Source organism: Boleophthalmus pectinirostris, unplaced genomic scaffold (assembly GCF_026225935.1).
Source record: "Boleophthalmus pectinirostris isolate CB_2022bp ecotype Guang Dong unplaced genomic scaffold, ASM2622593v1 HiC_scaffold_9, whole genome shotgun sequence".
In the NCBI taxonomy this organism is placed as follows: Eukaryota; Metazoa; Chordata; class Actinopteri; order Gobiiformes; family Gobiidae; genus Boleophthalmus; species Boleophthalmus pectinirostris.
Window position 1 is genome coordinate 14661927 of NW_026571541.1, and position 20598 is coordinate 14682524.

A 20598-nucleotide genomic window follows, 5' to 3' on the forward strand; every position below is an offset into this window, starting at 1 on the left:
GTTATATATAATAAATACACTTTTATAATGTACAAATTGTTAATCCAGCACAAAATGTACGTCTAAATCGCTGTAACTACATTTCCCAGCATTCCTTTCGCTCAAACAACATGGTTTCACCCAGTACATGGACTAGTAAAGCCTAAAATGTTTTCCTATTTCACTTTTAGGGTTATGCAAATGTTAGTAATTATTTTTTCGCTTTTGTCAAGTGTTGTGTGTGCTTCGGAAGACAAAGGTAAAGCAATCTGAATATGATACTCTGTAAAAGGTAGTTGTTTTTGGTTTATTTTTTGAACGCAGCTACCACAGCTAGAAGGGTCAGGTCACTGATTATCTTTCTACTTTGTGAATTGTGCTGTATGTTTCTCCTTTTATTGCCAAACGCTATTGCCAGAAATGTTAAAACAGCTTTTAATTAACATGATTTGTATTTGTTTTACTCCTGTGCTGTAGAGTCCCACAGTCCTGTTCTGTCTTTCATAACTTCAATATGGCACAGCAGACTGTACCTGTATTCTGCAGGTGCTCTGCTCTTTGGCATCTGGTTCTCAGTGAAGATGGCATTAAAAAAGGTCCAGTAGTATTTGGTTTATGTAGACAATGTAAACTACGCAATCGCTGATTCAGATCAGTTTTGTTGACAAGCATTTTTTCCTTCTTTCCTTCCTTCCTTTCTTTGTCCTGTAGAGAAGTATTTCTAGTGGCACAAACTTCTTATCCCACAAACCTGTGAAGAGCAGTGGATACTCCGACAAAGAAAAAGTCGTCCATGTGTCTGGAGTTAAAATCTTCTTTGGATCACAAACTGGAACTGCTAAAGTATGCACATTTTCTGCCTTTAGTTTTTATGCACTCATTTTGTAGTAAAAAATGTTTGTGTTTTATGTGTTAATATGTTTTGTATGTATACATTTCTGCTTGTGTTTAACTGCCTAGACAATTTTTTTTCTCTGTAGGGTCTGACTGAAAAGACAAGTTGTCAACAATTTCTGACATTTACTTTGTTGACTGAACCTGAAAAGTAAAGGCTTATATAAATATTCATTTTATACTGTCTCTACAGGGCTTTGCTCAAGAGTTGTCAGATGAAATTGAGGCCTCAGGTTTACCATGTGAGATTACTGATTTAAAAAATTATGATCCTGATGACCAACTTGCTGATGAGGTTTGTTTGCTACACTTGTTATATTACTGTATAAATATTCCCTGAGGTTGGAATCCTGCTCCAAACCACATGCTTTTTCTGAGCATTGACTGTGGACCTCTCAATTCAAAAACCCAAGCATATAATTGATTATTAAAGAAATGACTGAATTTCATTTTCATAACATTTTATAAATTGTTTAGTCCTAAAATGTACCCTCAAAGATCCCTTGTGTGAGTAATAGTAATCGTAACATGCTTTCATTTTTGTTTTAGGGCACTAACAGAACAGTTTGCGTGTTTCTTTTGGCCACTTACACTGATGGACAGCCTACAGAGAATGCTGAGTGGTTCTGCAAGTGGCTGGAGGAGGCATCCACTGACTTCCGATATGGAAAAACATACCTGAAAGGGCTTAAATATGCAGTTTTTGGGCTGGGGAACTCAGTCTACACTAGTCACTATAACACAGTAAGGTCCCTTTACTTAGTACACATAGTAAAAATTGGCACAGTTTTCATCATTTTGATTTTATTTGCATTTATAGGTGGGAAAAAATGTTGACAAGTGGTTGTGGATGTTAACTGCCAGCCGAATAATGACCAGGGGAGAGGGTGACTGTAATGTGGTGAACAGCAAGCACGGAAGCATCCAGGCTGATTTTACAGCCTGGAAAGTAAAGTTTTTGAATCGCCTGAAGAAACTTGTGAAAGGAGACAAGAAGACCTGTAGTGGAAACTGTAAGAAAGGAGGCTCCTGCAAGAACAAGGCAAAGCATGAACATGGCCATGAGGAGGAGGGAGAGGCTGTCCAGTCCATTAACACTGAGGTAAACAGGCAATCTCAAAGGAACAATTTAAAGCTAGTATGTATTTTCATAAAACAGTACTTTCATTGACTAATTGATTATGGATAGTGAGACATATATAGTAGTAGTATAGTATCTAATTATTGTGAAAAGATTAATGGCATTAGATATTTTAGAAATTTTTATTTAAAAGTATCCACTCTACAGACCTTTATGTTATCCAAATGAAACATACATTTTTTCAGGCAAATGCAATACAATTCTGCAACTGTTACATGCTCATGGGTCTTCTACCATATTTAGTCTTGTAATCTAATTCATGAATCAATGCTTCTTTGTACTTTTTTGTGTTCAGCAGGATCTTTTTGAGTCTAGCAGTGATGATGAAGAGTCTCCTCTACAAGATGAGAGGAAAGGTTCAGTTGTTGACATGGAGGATCTTGGAAACATCATCAGTGGTGCTAAAAAAAACAAGGTCAGACTTAACATTCAGTTATGATACCAGTTTACACACAGACATCACAACTATGTACTCTTTATTACTTTATTACACTGTTTGTATGATCTTTTGGTTGATGAGTAATTTAAAAGTCAAATGTTTGTATAGTGTCATATTTCTTTCATTGTATGTTATAGACTTAGAGCTTAATGGATCAATGTAAGTGTATGAGTAGATAGTGGTGTGAGTGGAGAAGATATGGCAGATGGTTTGATAGACACCAGACCCAAGCAGGCGAGAGCACAGGCTTGCGTAAGAGCAAGGACACCCACTGCACAGACTGTGAGAAGAAAGTGACTCAGGGAGAGGAAAATGGAGACGGAAGAGCATTCTTGAGGTCTTTTTGGGGTTATATGGGGGAAAAGCTGTAGCAAACAAATCACCAACAAATAATATAAGTGAAATGCTATCATATAATTTTATAACATTTCAGTTAACAAGTACTTTGGCAGTTACAGAAGTATTCCTTCTACCAAGTAACACCTTAATTACAGTTAGCACATGACTATTGTTTTTTGCACATTCTGGTCAGGGCAGGAAAAGATAGTTTTGCTGTCCAAAATTAACATTTGTTTCAAGATGCAACACATTGTTAACAAAGCTGCAAATTATGTGTTATCAAGCCAACCCCCTTGATAATAGCACTGTTATCTGTTTCTATTATCCAGCATTAACAGATTTTTAGGGAGGACACTCTATTATTAGTAATAGTATTATTACTCTTTTGTAGTTTTGCAAGAACTGTTAGCTTGGTTTTGACATTGCTTTTGTACTGTACTTTACCACAATTTCCATTTATATTTTTGCTTCATCCATACATATATGGATTTTATGCATATATGCATGTATATGCATTTGTTGAGATTTAAGTATTAATGTTAGAATAATGACAAATGTGAGAAATCTTCAATGCAGAAATATTAATTTATACCCTCATTTGGAATTTTTCCCAGTTAAATGTTGCATGTTGCATGTTCCATTTACATTTTTTATTATAAATGATATACCCATTATTAAAGTTTTGCAGCTTCAACATTCTCAATATTGTGGCTATTTCAATATATTAAAAGAAAATTTGTACCCATAGCAACCTTTAATAATTCCTTGGAGTAAATGTGTTGTTTTAGTTACTACAAACTGCCAAGTTATTAGCTATTATAGGTGTTTAACCACATCCAGGTTAATGTCGAGGGTAGGAGTTTAACCCATCTGAGTCCAAATGACTGACCCTGGGTTAGATGCCACAGTGAGCCCCAAAAACAGAGGGAATTTTTAACCCAGATTGTATTTTCTGCTTGCCTTAGAGCAAAGATGAAGAACAGATGGTAAAACTGTCCAAACTGAACAGTGTTAAAAGGGCCGAAGATGAGGAGGAGAGAAGAGAGATGATCACCCCCGCCCTGAGAGATGCACTGTCAAAACAAGGTGAGAAAATGTTGCTAAAAATGCATAAATATGAATTAAAACCTAAATAACAAAGAAACAGTAAGAAATATTGCACCTGAGTGAGTGCCAAAACATAATCTGCTTAATGCCACTAATGGCTTTTCATTACATTATCTAATCATATTTTAGACTGATCACTGACTACTTAGCTATTATGTCTTACATAAAAATTAAATGCTCTTTCTCTTTTAGTACTATTGCACTTGAAATTTTAGTTCCTTCTTGCTGGATGCTCCCTGTTACAACCTAAAAATCCAACTTGCTGTTTCTACAGTCATAGGTAGACGATATGCCAAAAATTAATAAATAAATGCATAAAATAATAATATTTAATTGAGTAGATAAATTGTTTAAATTATTTTTTTTTTTTATTTTAAGCCATGCAGTTAGTATATTTTTATATGGGGCTGACAGCTGTGTTCTGTTTTTGAGCGTTCACAATATGATTGGTTAAATTCACAAAGTCAAGGCATAAAATAGCATATCTTATAGTCCTATTTGTTAACCACTGAATTTAAGTATTCTAGATTAAAATGACCTATATACTACATCTAAATTCTAAAAATACGTTTTCAGGTTATAAGTTAATTGGAAGCCACTCAGGAGTGAAGCTCTGTCGATGGACAAAGGTAATACATGTTGAGTAGACAATTGCTGGTATGACATAATATACTGATTACTTTGGATTGGAAATTGATTTTCTTGCTTTTCTGCATTTAGTCGATGCTGCGCGGAAGAGGAGGGTGTTACAAGCACACTTTCTATGGCATTGAGTCCCACCGCTGTATGGAGACCACGCCCAGCCTTGCATGTGCCAACAAGTGCGTCTTCTGTTGGAGGTATGACTTTTTTGAATATAGATGTATTGTGTATTGTGAATGAGAAATAGCAGACAGCAAGTAAATTATTAAATACAGGACACCAATAGTAGTCATACAGTGAGACCTAAGGGGCAGACATTGATTGATTGTGGCACTGATGTCAAACTGGTGCTCCCCTTCATTTCATTTGAAAAGGCGTCTGTGCAGTGCTGAAAGGTCACTGCAAACCATGTGGCATGAACCATGTTTCTGTCAGGCCAGATATGCCCCTTTTGAAACAAATGTTCTGAAATACATTGGATTCTTAGATTAGTGTTCTATTCAGTCGTCTCTCAAATATTAAGGCTCCTTATCATAAAAATTGTAATTAGATGGTTTCTTCCCAAAATCAGGCCTAATGGGAACTGTTAATATTTAAATTTTTTATGTTTCAGAATCATTAGTTTTAATGTAGCAAATTATCACTCAGCTTCCATTTAGATAAAGTATTTGTTTATATGGTCCTTATTTGAAAGTACTTAAATATTTGAGCTATGTACTGTAACAATTAAAGGTTTCTCATTTTGTTTCTCCATAGACATCACACAAACCCAGTGGGTACAGAGTGGCGCTGGAAGATGGATCCTGCTGAAAAAATCTTGAATGATTCTTTAGAGAAGCATCAAAACATGATTCGAGAGTTTAAAGGTGTGTTTTACTTGCCTGACTATGCCATCTTATCACTTAACTAACACACATTTATGTCTGTCAGGCAAGTGTTTTACTACCTGTAAACATGCTACTTGTACCATATATATTTTTTGTTTAATTCACTACCCGCTGTTTATGCGTCCTTAGTTATTAAATGCAATCTTTCAAAAATTATCGTGTCTCTCAGTTGGTCTTGACTTTGGTCTTGACTCTGCTGTGGGTTTTATGCGAGCAGTTACACAACAGCCTCTGGTCATATTTTCGGATGGCAGTGAACACCCTCTACCATTGTAAAGTGACTGGATCTGTGCCCTCTGTCCACTGCAGGAGTTCCAGGAGTTAAGCCAGAGCGCTATGAAGAGGGCCTGGCAGTGAAGCACTGTGCCCTGTCTTTGGTTGGGGAGCCAATTATGTACCCTGAAATTAATGCTTTCCTCCGCCTGCTCCACTCACACCGCATCTCCAGCTTTCTGGTCACAAATGCCCAATTCCCAGAGGAAATCAGGTATGTTTTGCTGTTTTGAATAAAAAAATTGTTGCTGTGGTAAAAATATTGCACTGGGCACCACAATTACAGTATTACTATCTATCTCCAAGGAGGAAAGGCATGTTCTAAAGGTATTTTTTAACAATACAAAACCGTGTAATTGAACAAACACAAGCTATATATGTTTAATGATATGTCTAAAATATACATTTCATTATAACCGCATTCTAGTCTAACTTAGTTCATCATTAACACCATTACAAATACAATAAAATGCCACCAGACACCTTAAATAACTACATACAATGCCTCAGTACTAAAACCCACCAAGAAATGCCAAATTCTACTATAGCTGCACTATATAATTGTAGTAGTATTGTAAACTGCATTTCATCCTACTTGTAGTGAAAAGGCCATTTCTGATCACTACTCGTAGTGATCAGAGCTGACAATTACTCTGGCATTGTAATTTAATGCATTGTTATTTTGTTGAGTTCAGTCTCCTCATAAGCCTTAGACAGCAGAAAGTGAGAGTGACATTTTGTACTTGGACTGTCCTCTCTCTCCTCAGAGGGTAAGGGTGGGCATGTCATTTTTTCTTCCAGTTTTCTTATTCTGTCTTATCTGCAGGAGCCTGGTGCCTGTTACCCAGCTGTACGTCAGTGTAGATGCCAGCACCAAAGACAGCCTGAAGAAGATTGACCGGCCGCTGTTTAAAGACTTTTGGCCCCGTTTCCTCGACTGCCTTAAAGCACTGGGAGAGAAGGTGAGGGACTGTATTTTTGATATGTGAATAGAAAAACTCACCATTGCTTCCCTACTGACAAGCGTTTTTTACATAATAATAAGATAAGATGTCATTCTTTTTTAATTATGAGCGTTGGAATCAGGAGTTTTTGAATGTAAAAAAATGATTTAGGTCCTGGCAGATAGTCATTGGGGATACAGTGAGACAGAGTATGATAGATTTTTGGGGGAAGAAATAAATCTTCTCTGTTGGCAATGGGAGTTTATAGCTAAAATGCTGAGAGAGTGCATTTATTTGAGTGGCTTGTGATTTTATTAGTTGCAAAAAAGCCTTGAAAAACTGGATTTTTTTTACTATGTCCAGGCTTACTTCTGCATAGATTTGACGATTAACCGTTGTGATAACCAACTTTATTTCCATACTGTGAAATAATCAAGGCAATGCAGTAACATCTGCAGTGACAGACAAACAGGTGGCAGACCTTCCAGCAGAAAAGTTACACAGTGCACCTTTTAAATTCAGCCACAAGTGGTTAAAAGGCAAACCATTTGTGCCAGTTGTAAACACACAAAAGTATGGGCACCAGCAGTAAACCTACGCCACATATTAAAATGCAATACACTAACTGCCAATGATTTCATTTGAGAAACACAAAAAAGCTAAACTCATTTAAACAAAACTTCCCCAGTTGAATATGGTCTCTTTAACACCCACTCCACATCTTCCTTTCTCTCATAATGATGTTTCCAGCCTGAAGTCCAATAACATTGTGTCAAAGGTCAGCTGTGGCTCAGGCCAAGTGGGGGACAGAACGTCTATTGGTAATTTAAATATTGTCATTTTTGTTCTGGCAGTACATTTCCTTCTTTTAAATTAAATGGCTTCGACAGCTCATCAAGCAATATAAAATGATTTTAAAATTTGTACCGGCATGTACCTGGAGGGCATATGTTTGAGATATTTAAGTTGACAGGTCATCATTGTCACACAAACTTGAAAAATATAATACAATTTCCTTTTTTGTTGATCAAAAGCACAGTATTTTAGGAAACTTGTGCTTGTAGCTATTCCCCCCTGATGGCTGTAAGAACTGCACTTACATAGACCTCAGTGTGAAAGAGTGCTTCATCTGACTGCAGAGTAACCATAAATACTTTATCCATTGCCTCTCGGTCTGCCAGTTGGACATCCACTGTGAATTTGATGGTGGTCTCTCTCTTATCTGTTAAGTTGGCTCTTCTCTGGACAGCTCCCCCTGCTCTCCTCCACCTGGCCTTGTTGGCAGCGCACCAGAGGATTGATAGAGTCATGCCTCACGATTGGATTTGGAAAAGGGGGAGCTCAAAATATCTCCAAGCGCTCACTGTGGCCAATTATCCCCCTCCCCACTGTGCTGAAAGGACCCTGTGTCACAGATAACCTTCTACTCATACGCTAAACGAGGGAAAGAATCTATTATCCTCAACCTTTTGTCATTTATGTGTCAAACTTTTCTGCCTATTTTGTAGTTTCTACCTTAATCTTGTGGTATTCAATGAAAATTTATCTCAAATTATAGATTTTGACTGCCACTGTCATACACTTAAACGTTTGACTATCAAAAAAAATTATAGTATCATAGATTTAATATATTATTAAACTAATCATAGGTAAATAATGATCCTTTTTTGTTTTGTTTTATTTACTTTTGTTTTTAATATAATATATAAGTAGATCTTTTTACAGGTTCTAATTCAAATACAAAAATGTATATATAGTGGTCACTATAGTGAAGATTTGATTGTATTATTTTCAGAATTATAAACTTATTATTGTATGCCCATTCAGAAACAAAGGACTGTGTACAGACTGACACTGGTCAAAGCTTGGAACGTAGAGGAAATGTTGGCCTACGCTGATCTCATTGCAATGGGACAGCCAGACTTCATTGAGGTCAAGGTGAGTTAACAAACGTTTTGGGAGAATTTTATTGTTAATACATTTTCAGTGAACCTTTGTAGAAGTAGTGCAGTGTAGTGCATTAATGTTACCTCATGAACAAGTTTATGTTCAGGGGGATTGTGATCTGTACCACACTGACCTTACCCTGGTTATTCAGCGGACGTGATATTTATAGTGTGGTACTGAGCACCTGGCTTACATGTTTAGTACATGTTACAGTCAAGGTTGGCAAAGTTAAAAAATAAAAAGACTTGCGTGTGTCTCAGTAGGCCATTGAAAATAAATGAAACATTTAAAATACAAAAATACACTTAGCAGTTTCATTTAGTTGCACCACATGTCATTTTTCAAACCTCAAGAAGCAACCTATAGTAGCCTAAATTACAACAGAAGGATCACAGTAGCTTAGTGGTTGGAGCACACGTGCGTCAGCTCGAAGGTTGGCAGTTCAAATCCAACTCAAAATCAGCATGTTGTATCCTTTAGCAAGACACTTTACCCTGTTACTTCCAGTGTCATGGTACACTTGAGTGTTAGTGAGTTTAGTTTAGTCTGTATTTGTGTTTACATGCCTAAATGTCTCTTGTGTGTATGACCAGAAGAAAATGCAAAACCAATAACAATACAATAAATAAATACAATAACACTAGCCAAAATATATGAAAAAGATCTTGTGAGGTTTGTTTTGTTTTTATGCATTTACATTAAGGAGTCATTTAAAGTAGGATTCATATAATTCAGGTGAAAATCACCTGTGATGTTCATAGCTATACATATACTCCATTTTGCACTTTCTACCTCTCTGGACTGCTTCTAAACACTAAGTTGTGTCCATGTAATGCTGTACTGATAAAGCTATTTTTGACTTTTTTAAAGCCCAGCCAAATGCATGTTGAGTCGTTGTCTATTTTCATTCCACTGTTGGGGTGCTGACTAATTGGTCTGGACTGGAATAGTATAGTAAGCCACTCTTTTGGCAGGTTCCCTCTCATGTCCTTTCTCTCACACTGCTCAGAATGATCCCCAGGTAGCCTCCTTGTACACTGGTTTACACAATTTATTATGCGAACACTTTTTTCCTTTTAATACCATGCCACTTGTGACTCTCAGTTAATTAATTAATTAATCATTGCATTTATATTGCACCTTTCAAGACAGCCAAGGCAGTTTACAGTTCAGTGTTCATTCACTCCACACTCAGGTGTGGCAAGCTACTATTGTAACCACAGTTGCCCTGGGACAGACTGATGGAAGCGAGGCTGCCAATCTGAGCCATCGGTCCCTCTGACCACCACCAACACTAGGCAATGTAGCTGAAGTGTCTTGCCTAAGGACACAACAACAGTTTTTGCCACCGGCACCCCACTGTGACACATTGAATTCCCAGTGGTCTCCCATCCAAGTACTAACCAGGCCCAGCCTTCCTTAGCTTCTGAGATCTGACGAATACTAGATCTTAGCATTGAACATAACAATAGTTTCTATAACATAATGCCAGTGAATATTAAGTCCTCATTGTGACTGGTTTGAAATCATGATGGCTAAATACCAGTCAGAGTATCTCCAAAACTTTAGTCCCTTCATTCATTTAAAAATTAAAAAATTTTAATCCTCCAGCTAAGGCAATTCCTACCAGCCTATCTCAAGATTCAGACATGGGTTCTAGTGCTCAACTATGGCCCCACTGCTCCTGACACGTTGCCCCAGCAGCACTACAGGATGGGGCAAATGCAGAGGACAATTTTCCCTATGGGAACAATAAAATGTACTTTTAACCTTATGGGATTTTTTAAATCTACCTAGGCACGCTTAAAAAAGCGGTCCAAGAGTTGGCATACAGACTTTGTAATATGTTCACGTACATACATATAAAATCTCTACAATATTGATTAAGTTTGGGAAAAACTAACAAAACAAATGCCAAATCAGGTGCAAAGAGGTCTCCAAAATCCAGTGGCCCTAAATTAATAATGTTGTTGCCTGAAGCAGGTGGCTGATTGAAGCATTTATGCCCAAGAGCATATCTGCAGTTATTACTTGGCTAGCACGGCAGAACTGTAAACAGGAAGTCATATTAAAGTTTTAGCTTGTGGGACCTGTTTGATCTATTTGTGTTTTTAATTGATGGGTTTTTGGTTTGGAGTTAGGCTGTATTTTCCAGATTTGATCCTGTTCTAGTCCTGTTTTATGTTCTGGTCCCAGTGTTGTATGTAGTAGGTGTGAACACAAGCAGCTTAAGTAACTACAACTTTTAATTGTCCATCTAATACTTTGATACCATATTAGACAAGATAGATTCTTTATTTGTTTTGTTAGTGAATGTACAATTTCCATGCCTGTCAAAGAAACAATGAGGGGAACAGGGGAATAATGAGTTTCCATGTTGTGGGGTTGATGCAGTAGTGCTGAAAATTCTACCAACTTTATAATATGTCTGAGTAACATCTAGGCTTGTGTTTTCTTGCTAATTACTGTTTTAGGCTAGCAGAGTCTTTTGTTGGATTGTATTCAAATTTTATCTCAATTAGTGGGACTGAAGAATTTCATTAGTGCTTTGCAAGGATCCAACAATTATCAGAGACCAGATAATGTTTTGTTGCTGTCAGTTTCGACCTGATCACAGAGTGAGTCACACCAGTGAAAATGTTGACAAGTTACTATGGGCTTTAATTGTCTCTAAAATTTTACCATGTTTTCTTATATGCCATCATGACCTTTCTAAAACTAATCAGTAAGGACCTAACTGTGAATCTTTTCAGTATTGATACTTCCAGTCAAGTTTTAGTAATATTTCATGGGTAATGATACTTTTAACCTTGGTGCTACTACAGACAGCTATGAGTCACAGATCATTTGAGTATCTCTTAAATTATAACAGTTATTGATTATGATTATGCATTCTGTTTGTGTTGCCATTTTACTTTTATATCAATGCAGTTTATTAAGATATTTCTATTGGGGCAGTGGATAAGATTGCTTTTCTCCTCTCTGCGATTGAACCATAATATTTAGTTTCACCTATTCAGATTACATTTACTTGATTTGCAAAACAAAGTACTTGTTTGTACAGTAGTAAATAAGAAATGGGGGAAAACAGGAGAGCCCAATTGCCTATCAACCCTAAAATATTTTTCTTTTAAACATTTGCAGCTAATTGAAGTAATTGAAAACCAGTCCTTCCTCTCTCTTTGAAAGTAAAACCAATAATGTTTGAAATGTTCAGTGCTCAGTCATATGCACTCTGAAGGACCTTGATCATCAGCATTGATCATATCCATAAAAAAATGGCCTTATATCTTTTATAACTTGTACAAACTTGGTCTTTTCCCACCACGCATCACTCTGTAGATTTATGCTGCTCTTCTTCGGTTGATCTTTATTCAGTAGAGCTTCAGGCGCAGCAGATAACACCAAGGTCTCTAATCAATTCTGTCCAGCCTCTGTACCCCATAAGCCCCTGTGTCACCTCTTCCATCTCAAAAAACATTATGATACTAATATTTAGGCCTTTTGTTTCATACATTTCTTTTGTGCTTTTTAATATAGAACAGATACTTAACAAAATATTTATTTAAAAATATGCCAATTATATCCCAATTTGTCTAAACAAAAGTTTACACCATAACCTCTGCTGTGTGTCCTTGGCCTGTGTGATGAATGGCTGCTCTCAATGATCTTGAAATCTTAATTACTCCCTGATGTGATCTAATCTCTTGTGTCTGCAAAGCTGATCTGCTCATTACTTTTCTTAACCATGATCTGGTAACTGGATGCTTTATGTATTGACTATCTATCAGATGCGGATGTGACAAGATCTCGTGCAATCTCATGCAAAGGTCTCATGAGATAAATTTGTAATACGATTGTGCCCACTTCAGACATGTGGAGCATTCAAATCCTGTAAGAGTATAGCAGTACTCTGTTATTAATGTGAGTGTGAGTGTTATACAACAAAATAACAAAACTGCTCCAACAAAGAATTCTGAAAAGAGAGAATTTTCCAGTGATCAGTTCTGTCAATTACAGTAAAGCCAGAATTAAAGCTGAAATTATTTTTTAACACAGAATCACAAATAAATTAAAACAAGAGGCAGGAAAAATACCTAAATAATAACAATTTCTAAATCAGAGCATCGGAGCCAGCATCCGGGGGAGTTGGATGAACTCTGGAGATAAAAATAAATAATTAAAATTACTGACATAAATTTTCATAAAGTTTAATTGTCATTTGGAGTTATATATAGCTTAAACTATAGTTCTAAATCTGATTACCGTTATCAAGAATGAATCTTTCTCTATTCAATTTTTTCCAAATAATCTATATCCTATTCATTGAAAATTATGTAATGGAGCTGGCATAAGTTCAGCATTGAAAACCTAACTTGGGTCCCATCTACTTCACCAGAGCTTACCTGCTCCTCAGCCCTCACTCTAAATACTCCACTCACCTGACCTCCTCCTGCCCAATCAGTGCCTAGTCTGCCAAATTTAAACCCCCATTGCAGTTCCATGGCTGCTTTGGTTCGTGCTACACCCCACTTCCTCCCCAGCACCATCTCAATTTCTCATCATTTCATCGTCGCTTTGACTTTCCTCGGCCTCACCTCTGCCACCTCCTGTGTCCAGGCCCTGAGGGGAAGACTTTTCATAAACGTCATCTAATCGGCCACGCCCTACATCACAATGTCTTCTGCTGGGGTCTGAGCACCAAGACTAACTCTTTCAATAAATCTACTAATGTAATTTTCTTTGTGTCTGTCTGAGGCTCTCCAGGTTGAAAACATTGTGTTCTGTGTGCAGGGAGTGACATACTGTGGGGAGAGTACGGCCAGTAGCCTGACCATGGCCAACGTCCCATGGCATCAGGAGGTGGTGTCCTTCGTGCAGCAGCTGGCGGATATGTTGCCGCAGTACGAGATAGCCTGTGAACACGAGCACTCCAACTGCCTGCTCATCGCACACACCAAGGTATCTGTAGGGCCATTCTGTACACACAATACAAATACTTACATCTTTTCCTTATTTAACTCTGGTTTATAGGTAAATGATTTATTATTCGATTTGAAACGTTTTTATTACAATCAAATAGTCTACATTTGTGTGGAAGGAGGTGAGCAATTTTTGGTAATTGCTATGTACTTGTTTCTAGGTTTCTATTTAGAAGAAACAATGCTTATAAATGGGCATAGCTTGTGTCAGTATATTAATATGCAAATATATGTATGACAATCATAAGTCGCTTTGTTTTATCATCAAACCTCTCCCCAGGATTTCACCATTTCAGAGCCCTTTATAATCTGTATGTTATTGGTCCTATTCATTTGCATTTGTGCTTGTCAAAATATGTAAAGTGTTCTTCTTGGCCCTGCAGACAAAGACTGGTTGGCATTGGCATTGTCCTGTCATTTGATTAGTTGTGATTAATTTGCTCGCTCCTGGGGAAGAAACTTGCAGTCAGCAGCTGTCACCTTCTCATGAACAGTAGTGCCTCTTTCCATGTATGTATTTATCACCGACTTTGTTTCAACTGTCTTGGCCCTAAACACTTCGACAAAAAAAGGGAGAAGGATTTAAAGCTCATCTCACATAGGTTAATGATACAGGCTTGCATGTGTTTAGGTAAAGTCAAGGGCACGCAAAATCAATACTGCATGAAAGAAGAGCTCAGGTATTGATCTAAACTACACACTAGAACATATACAAACTACACATTAGATGACTAGAACATATATATTGGACTTTCAAATACGATTAAAAATACTCCATTTGCAGCATTTCTTGAGCAACGGTGACAAGATTTTACTCTTTTAACAAGTGTATGTAAAGGTGCACTATGAAACTTTTAGCTGGGGGTCCAGCTTGGTCTCCATGAAGATAGAAAGTTTAAATTCCATACTGTGAAGCATTCTAGATAAAGCAATATTATCTCCATGAAGAAAAGCATTTGATGGACTATACACACACTGCACCTTTAATATGTTGTTGTTGTTGAGAAGCAATATTTTGTAGATGAAACTTTTTAGCACAGTTCATGTGGTTGAGGGCTTAGCTCAGATAGTGTGTCATCCTGAAAGAAATTCATCATTTGTGGATTATGTACTGTGTAATTTGCATCATAACAATAGGAAGTTTAGGCTTTGTTAGGTCTGCTTCTCTTACTGTGAGCTTAACCAAAATCTGTAGCAAAATCCTTTCTTTCTGAGCTACTAATATGATTTTTTTAAAAGCACATCATGACTAAAGTGTATGTTATTCATGGGTTTTCATGCTATGGCAACCATCCTCTGTGGTCATAGCAATTAAGCAATTCAAATTAAAATATTATATCTTTAGAATTGGGTCCTCACAAAGTCCTTCACCCAAACCCATGAATACAGAGCAGAACTTCAATAGGAGTTGTTGCTTGGCAAGTTTGGTAATATTTTGTTATTCCTAAATTGTAATTATCAATCCTTTATACTGTTTAAGTTTTAAGTTTATCACATAATGTCTGTCCTAAACCCTTTTTAGTGGTTAATATGCACTGAAAAATCTCACTAGGTAAGCTCAGCCAGCCAAGGGCACCATTAATATTTGACTGAATTGATTTCTGGCTGTGTTTTTCAGTACCTGCTCCTCCAGTGCACTTCCACATGTCTCTCAGGTCATCATACCTCCAGTGGTCTATTATAACTGGTGTTCGTGCCTTTTTTATACTGGGCCATTTATTTGCACTTCTTTGTCCTCAGTGGAGGTCTTACTCTTTTCTTACTGGACACTGTAGATTACACAATGCGTGTCTAGTACTCCACAGTAGGGGTCATTGAGACTGTTAGCTTTCACTGTGTGGAGCAAATATGAAGAAAACGTTTCCTTCATTGCATGTTGAGCAGCCTTCACGATATCCTCAAGGGATAAAGCCAAGGAGAAGTCTATAGCATATAAATGACAAGTGCATCCTTATGATCTGATTCTCTGTAGTTTAGATTTAGAAACCAAATATTATTTTGGAATTAAAAATTTTTGTTTTAATTGGATATCACTACTTTCAGATAAGAATAAGATGACTAATTTAATAATATATCTGTAAATTTTATAGTGTTTTAAATGTTAAATAAAATGCATTATTGATTGTGTATAGTGTGGCCCACTGTAAGAATAGCGGCAGCTTTGCTGCACCTAAATGTGGATAATAAATAAAATAAAAATCAATATATGCCTTCACGTAGAGGACATATTGTTTGTGATGTGACACTATATAAAGAACTAAATTCAAAAGAAGCACTGGTATAATCTTCTATATGTAGTATTTTATTAACACTTTTCTGATTGTGCTGTCATCACAGTTTGAAAACCAACATCAGACAAATTGTGGTATTCAATGTGGTCATATTTCTGAGGACAGATTCTTCTATATAGTTCTATAATTCTTGACATGTACACTACCATGCAGTACTCCCTGCCCCCCTGTGGAGCTCCTCACTCTCCTCAGTAAACAGACTCTTAGTAAACACCAGTCCTTCTCAGAGCATCTTCTTTCCTTTGTTGCATAATGGTTAAATTGTTTGCCAAGATGCGGCTGAACAAATCTCTTCCCCGCTCATTACCAGAAACATTAAGTCCCAACAGTCTCTGCCTTGGTTTTTTGCTCTTCTTAAGGTTCATTAGTAATGCAGTGGGTATCCTCACTTTAATAGCCGATATCTTAAGCCTCAAAACGCTTAATGCAGTTATTCTCAGAGAGGGCCATCATCTCAGGACGGAACTTTTTTTTTACTGAGCAAACAAATGTTCCGAATGTGCAGACTTGAGTGTTTTTTTGCCTTTTGAGTTGTTAAAATAATGTTAAAATAATGATAATCATTCTCTGGACTATACACACTCTAGTATGAAATAATATGAAAAGACCTTTTTATTGCAAAGACAGTGGCACTATGAAATTAATATGTCTAAAAAGAATGAACAATTTCTGATTTCATTGATAAATATTTTGTATCTAGAAGCCTTCAGTCACCATATTTCATTACATATTATCTGGTTAAAATCTTTTAAAATAATTTCAGTGTACAGTAGGAATTATCATTTGATTAGCTGACTAATCAAAAAATATCATAGTCAATCAACAATTGTTTGTTGCCATTCTAGTACAGAGCAATACCTTCTTATGCCTTCTTATGTGTTTTGTAAATACTTGTGTCATAATAGCACATGTTTTTTACAGGCTATGTATACAACCAAATATTACCTAACATACAGACAAAAGATTTGGTAGAAGATATTGTTGTATTTTTCTGTGTAATCAGAATTTGTCTTGAACATTTTGTATGTCTTGCCTGAGGGGAGTGTAGATGGTGAAGATGGGAAGGTTTAGTAGTGCTCAGGGTCACTGCACGCTGGTAAAGTTCTGTCAGAGGAGTCTGAGAATCTGAGATTTTTCTGTCTTGTTTAATGCCAGAGAACCATGGTTTTTTTTTTGACACAAAGCTTCAGTGTACTGTTTCAAGTACAAAACCTTGTCAAAAGCTCATCAGCTTGGAAACACACTGAAATGCAGTAGCTTTGGACACACAGAAGTCATTTTGTTTGTGTTTTATTAGATATTGAGTGTAATTATGTTAAGTATTCAATTAGTGTAATAAGAACTTGTGATAGATGGTGTGATAATGTGAGCTTTTAGCCATATTTATGAAAAAAGCCTTAAAACCTTTTTCCAGTTTTACATTGTTATGCAGTATATAAATCTCTCACTATTGTAGCTCTGTGAAGAAAAGTAGTTTTGGTCCTTTGGGGTAATACACTATTAACGTGGTGGAAAGTGTAACCAAATCTTATTTTTTCCAAATCTAACTCACTGTTTATTGTTTTTTGTCTGAACAGTTTAAGATCGATGGAGAGTGGTGGACGTGGATTGACTACGAGCGTTTCCAGGAGCTGGTTCAGGCTTATGAGGACAGTGCAGGAGAGCAGAGCTTCTCGTCTCAGGACTACATGGCCAAGACTCCAGCCTGGGCTCTGTTTGGAGCAGAGGAGCAGGGCTTTGACCCCACTGACACCCGCTTCCAAAGGCGCAACAAGACCAAAAACATCTCAGGGTGCTGATAACACAACAAATGTAGAATCTCTAATGCAAAAATTACTAGCTGCTTTTGTATTAATGTGGTATTTTGGTAGGCTGCACATAAGATGATTTTGTTATTTTTTAATTTAACAGTTACTCCATAATTTTGTTCAGTAGAAAGGGTACACTGGCTTGTCTGGATACATTCATTGAAATGTCCCTGTATTTACTGGTTAAGAGTGAACCAAAGTCAAGGACTTAAATCAGTGCTAAACCAAAATGATGAATCATGACAAAATTTGTTCTTTTAAATAATTCTATTGGGGAACATATTTTAAAGTCTTAACATGTTTAGACAGTAACAGAAATGTAACATAAAATTTCATTAACTTCAACTTTTTAGCAAGATAAGAGCATGTTTTTGGTTATTTATTGCACTGAAAAACGTAGAGAAACATGGGTCCTTACTGTGAGCAGCCTTGTATCTCTACAAACCTGACTCTTAATTGGCCTCCTATCTCCATGGAAATGTTGTTATTTATAATATTTCACAGTATGGTATAAAATGTATCTTATCTTCATATGGTTTTAACTTTCTCTTTTTGTGGAATCATACAGTGACGTTCCTCCTCCAGAAAGTTATGTACTGCACATTTTAAGCATGAATTTGTAAATTATTGTGCAGCCTTTTTGTATTTTCCAACTTTTTTTTAATTTTTTTATTTAGTGTCAGGTTGGCATTCAAACCCATCTATTCATTATTAGTAACATTTAGATCTAAAAGGAGCAGATCTCTTGACAGTTTCATATAATCTGGTCTATGTCCGCCGCTTTGGGTCTGTCCCGCTGCGTGGCTCCTCACCTCCCACACATCCTCATTAGGGGGAGCTCTCAGCCCCACCACGGAGCAGGCCAACTATAGGTCAGTCCACTGCACAGACACAGTGTTGAAAATCAGCATTTTTTTCTATTTTATTAAACTAAACTAAACTTTGTAATTCAAAATGTCACCGTACCAGTTACTTTATGTTTTGAGCTATAAGGGCAGTGAGATTAGATGATCAAAACACTGGATAGTCATAGTTAAGTTTTTCATTCTTTTGCTTTGAGTGTAATCCAGTGCCTTTTTTTAAAAATGCAAACATTATAATGTTTATGTTAGAAAATAGCCTTTTGGAGATTTGCTTAGAAAAGGTTTTCTGTTTCTCTGTGTAGATTTAAAGCAAGGTAATTTTTATTTGTTCAGCTCAATGTATGTCACCTGGCTGTATGGTGTGTTTTATTTCAAATAAATGTATTTTTAATATTATTAGTTTTATTGAAATCAAACGTTCATATGACTCAACACCTGGACTGAAGCTGGACTCTGATGATACTTTCACTTTTCCTCAAATACTTATAAACTAAAGGGAGTAATATGGAAACTATGGGAGCAATATGGAGCAATACGGACCTGAAAATTACTGTACATTCAAGGCTGCATGATTTTGGAAGCAAAATATTCCTATTTATAAGATTAGCAGTTTCGGTTCATTTAAAGATTCAGTTTTAGTCCACTATTTAAACTCACTCATTTACATATGAGTGAACACTGAAGAATGAAATGCAGAACTAACACAGAAGATCACTCACATGCTTGCAGAAATCGGTTTTGATTAATCAGTCTAGAAAAAGCAATAATATTTCTAGACTAGCAGGTGGCAGACCCTCCTGTTACGCACTGCACCTTTAATACTACAAACCACTACCCAGAATATTTTCCTGAGTATAAATCTTAATGAATACAGAAATAACAAACAATAGTAACTTAAATAATAGTCCTGTGTTTTGCTGAAGTGAGTGCATCTAGTACTGAATCCCTGCTTGGTGGATAGGCTTTTGGCCTTATGTTCTCACAGGTGGTGGTGCTGCAGGTCAGCCCCCTCATTTGTCCTGGACCCAGCCTCATGTCACTGACCTGGGCGGCTCTCTGTATTTGTAGAGTGATGAAAAATAGCTGCAGGTGTTTTGTGTTTCCTGTGTTTTTGTACAAGATCCTCCATTCATTTTCAAGGTGCTGCTGCAGTGGTGTGGGTGTGAGGCGAACAGGGATGGTTTGGGCCAATGTATCATGTAAAGTTTAATCAGTATTTTTATAAGACTGGTGTCTGGATGTGTGGACCTTGACTAATGGTAATTTGCTCCACACTCCAGGGTACATTGAGGTGATAATGGCTTTTGCAGATGACAAGCAAATGTGTCAAACGAAGGCCTCCTCTGTGTATTTAGAGCCCTGCATCAGCTACATCTCAAAACATCTTAGTCTAACTAATCATATTTTATGCGCAGCATGTATTTTACTTGACACCTGTGTACACATCTCTTCACATTTTAGTCTATCATCAGATCACATGAAGTTACAACATATTTATTTATGTACTGCAGATGATGATGTATTTTAACCTTAAAGGGCTCATATCACACTTTTTCTGATCTATGTTATCATTTTGCATCCTTATTAGAAATACTTGGAGTTGTGTTTTGTTTCATTCACACATGGTTAACATGCAAAAACTGCACATTTGAGCTTTTCTCAAACAGAAAAGACTCTGGTCCAATTTGTGATGTCATGTGGTAATCCAAGAAGTGCTCCACTGTGTTTTTAAACTCCATACACGTTCACTAGAATCATTTGGGTAAATTCAGGTCTGGAATTGCAAATTTCTACTACACAAAACTTAAAAGGTTGCTGTTAACTTGAAAACTACAGCTTGATGTCACAAGGTGGAACAGAGCATTTTGAGCTTTGAAGATGTAGCCAAACTAATTAAAAAGGATTACTCAAACGTAGGTAAATGAAACAGAAAACACAACTCCAGGTGTATTTTTGATGAGGTAATGACATTCTAATGTAGCGGATCAAGTGGGTGAGGAGGAATGAGACAAACAGGTAGCCTTTTGGGATACAGAATATGCACAGGCAGATTTGTGCCTTA

General features: G+C 36.7%; 1 protein-coding gene across 2 annotated transcripts; it reads left to right on the plus strand.

Annotated features, from left to right (window-relative positions):
- The first annotated feature begins 100 nt into the window (after positions 1 to 100).
- tyw1 (tRNA-yW synthesizing protein 1 homolog (S. cerevisiae)) lies at positions 101 to 18932 on the plus strand. Of its 2 annotated transcripts, none has more exons than XM_055147767.1 (16): positions 101 to 238; positions 457 to 575; positions 691 to 822; positions 1067 to 1168; positions 1423 to 1617; positions 1694 to 1975; positions 2310 to 2429; positions 3758 to 3878; positions 4476 to 4528; positions 4620 to 4738; positions 5298 to 5407; positions 5738 to 5915; positions 6528 to 6663; positions 8473 to 8583; positions 13387 to 13554; positions 17443 to 18932. In XM_055147767.1, exons 1-16 carry the CDS (start codon positions 148 to 150, stop codon positions 17662 to 17664), a joined length of 2259 nt encoding a protein of 752 aa, XP_055003742.1. In that variant the 5' UTR covers positions 101 to 147; the 3' UTR covers positions 17665 to 18932. The 2 variants fall into 2 exon arrangements, with proteins under 2 accessions (XP_055003742.1, XP_055003743.1); XM_055147768.1 differs by having other exon boundaries at positions 2313 to 2429.
- The last annotated feature ends 1666 nt before the right edge of the window (positions 18933 to 20598 follow it).